Source organism: Pterocles gutturalis, unplaced genomic scaffold (genome assembly GCF_000699245.1).
Source record: "Pterocles gutturalis isolate BGI_N339 unplaced genomic scaffold, ASM69924v1 scaffold13445, whole genome shotgun sequence".
NCBI classification, from domain to species: domain Eukaryota; kingdom Metazoa; phylum Chordata; class Aves; order Pterocliformes; family Pteroclidae; genus Pterocles; species Pterocles gutturalis.
The window spans coordinates 37083-39876 of NW_010143568.1; the positions used below are offsets into that span (position 1 = coordinate 37083).

The 2794-nt window shown below is 37.9% G+C and overlaps 1 protein-coding gene across 1 annotated transcript; it reads right to left on the minus strand.

Moving 5' to 3' along the window:
• Positions 1-840: 840 nt before the first annotated feature.
• On the minus strand, positions 841-2511 carry LYRM9 (LYR motif containing 9). The gene is made up of 3 exons (XM_010084795.1): positions 2386-2511; positions 1576-1668; positions 841-858 (listed from the first exon to the last, which is right to left on the minus strand). Exons 1-3 carry the CDS (start codon positions 2509-2511, stop codon positions 841-843), a joined length of 237 nt encoding a protein of 78 aa, XP_010083097.1.
• Positions 2512-2794: the final 283 nt, after the last annotated feature.

Here is a 2794-nt window from a genome sequence, read left to right on the forward strand (position 1 = left end):
AGGAATTTCAGCAGTTTGGACAGAGTGAGAACAAACCCAGCCCCCAAACACTGAGGACTCAGGCAGGCAGCGCAGCCCGCACTGCCACCTGCAGGGAGACAGCTCCAAGTACAGCTACAAGCAAAGGTCATGCTTCAAAAGGAAACTTTCACCCCGAAATTAGTTTTAGTTAACATAGCTAGTACTTCTAATCAGTTTCCCCTGACGAAAAACTATTAGGGTAGTGAAAAGATAGTCTTTTTAAAAAGGACATGGACTCCCACTTTTGAAGGACATTTATTATATGTTGCAAGAAGTTGCGAAGGCCTTGTCGTCTGTATAACATCACACACGTCGGTGACTGTACCGGTCAGTGCACACAGCCTGCCTGAAAGGTGTCCGTTTCCGTGAGAGTTTAGAGATTGGGGCAACAGGCACATATCTTTAAGTAAGAATCAGTTCAAGTGCATGCCTACAGAGCAGGATGAAGATATGCCCGCAGCACAGACAGGCAAGGGGAAAATAGTGTGGTTCAAGTTGCAGATGCGCTTGAAGTTCTTGTGGGTATGCTCTCCACTGAGCAGCCTGTGCTTTTGTGTCTGCTACTAGATTAACACCAGCCCAGTGCTCTGGTCACACCTCTGCTTCTTTGTGATCATATAAGCTAATATTTTGAACCTAGACTGTGCCTTTTAATCTATAGACTCAAATAGCTTCAGAAATATTAATTTAGCTTCATGATATCCCAATGAGATATGAATTATTGTATTATCTAAGAGAAAACTCCAGGCAATAACTTGCTTGGTTGCAAGTCCTCTACAGATGTTTACCAATGACATTCCTGTATTCACCATTGCTCTTCTACTTCTGTTTTTTATACTAAAAAAAGAAAAAAGAAAGAAGAAAAATAATTATTTGTGGGAAAGAGCACAGAACTAAAAGTAACAGTTCCTAATGACAAGAATTTACAACCCGCTTCATGATCGACATAAAATTGTTTCCTTTAAGTTAGATTGAAATTTGAGAGGCTTTCCCTCTACAGTATAAAATAATGCTTCTTGTCAGGCACTGTGAATCCAACCCTCCTCTCACACAGTTCAATTACCAGTTTTCCACTGAAGCAGACTTACAATCTCTGTAGCAGAATCAGAATGAGGCTTTTCATAATTGTAGGGAGAATAAAATCAGATTCAGGTACAGACAGTTATTTACTAGGCTGTAACTGCTGGGATTTGGCTACTGCTGTAATTTTATAATCAATGACTAATCTGTGCTTGCTCCTGTAACAATTCTCATTTGGATTTCATGGGCTGGCAGAGTGAAGGACTTAAGTCATTTAGTAAATTAAATCACAGATATTTAGAGCAAGCTGAACTTTTGACTTGTTTCATTATATTCTAAGAAATCCACGCTAACATATCATGCTCCCCAACCAGATTTTTTAAATCCAAGGAAGTCCAGATGATTCTCAGTTGTCTAACAGTAAACAATCTTCATTCTTTTATTTAAGAAATCAGATTGAGTGGTATCTTTCAGTGGTGTGACAGTAAAAAGGCATATCCGCTGGGTAAACGTAAGACAATCTGATGCACTCACTTTATTCATGACCCAGTCGGCATCTTCAATGGCTCTCTTAATAATCTGCTGGATTCGCTCAGGATTGTCTTCATCTGCATGAACTCTGAAACTCTGCAACATTTAATCAAAGTGTTACACTGACCAGCCAACTTACACAGTTGTCAAAATAAGGATCATTTCCAAATCTCAAAGAAAATATTTGATGTAAACAAACTGTTGATCTGAAAAGGTAAAAACATGTATTGTGGCACCTGGCTGTGTTATTTCCGTAACAAGTCTTGTCAAATGTAATTTCATATTAAGTATTTCACTCCTTTCATGCATCACCAGCAAAGCACACTAGAGAACTTCAATTCAGGACAACAATTGAAATAATCTGTTATGTTAAAACTAGAAAGACACAGGACAACAGGTATGATAAAAAAAGATTAATTACTTCCATATGAACAATTATATGAGACTTACCCAGCTGGGGCGGTTGGAGCAGGATATACATGTTAAAAAATGACCAACAAGGAACTAATAAGTCACCATCAAAGATGTGTTTAGTTCAGCAAGGAATGATTGTTCATTCTCTTGACTAACACAAGAATTAGAGATGAAAGCCAAGGAAATAGAAGGTTTCAGATTCAAAGCAAATAAAAATAAATTCTCCTTCACATACTCCCAAGGGTAATCCTTCAAATCCACTAATATTTCAAAGCTTGCAGAAAAATAATTTTTTAAGTGCTAGGAGTTATAAAAAGTTGGTCCAAACTGTAGGAGGAGAAAAACAAAAAAATCCCACAACACTGAATTCCCCCAAGAGAAAAGGAATCTGTTTCTCACCTGCCTGACCGCATGTCTGTAATGCTGACGAATATTCTCTTCAGGAAGTTGTTTACAGCATCGAAGCAGGTAACGATACAACTGCAACGAGTTCTGAACTAATTCAGCATTCGGTAGTGGGGCCATTATCAAGCTTTTTAGCTGTTGAAAATAAAAAACACACAAATCAAAGTACCTAACTAATTTTACTAAAAACGCAGAAATAAAAGTGTAATTTTACAACAACGCAAACAGGCTCAGCAAATTAAAGTTTAGCAGCCTAACCTGAAGAAACTTCAGAAGAAAACACAACATGAAATGAATCAGAACATGCTTCGTTTATGGACAGATGGCAGTTAGCTGTCATTGATCAAGGTATTAAAATACAAATGTGTGGAGCTCATGCAGGAAGATCACTTTATGATGGCAA

Coding starts and splice junctions, on each gene's coding strand:
- LYRM9 (XM_010084795.1), bottom strand. CDS start 2,511: ATGGCCCCACTACCGAATGCTGAATTAGTTCAGAACTCGTTGCAGTTG. Junction 1,669..2,385: donor ACAGACATGCGGTCAGGCAG/GTGAGAAACAGA, acceptor TAAATGTTGCAG/AGTTTCAGAGTTCATGCAGA.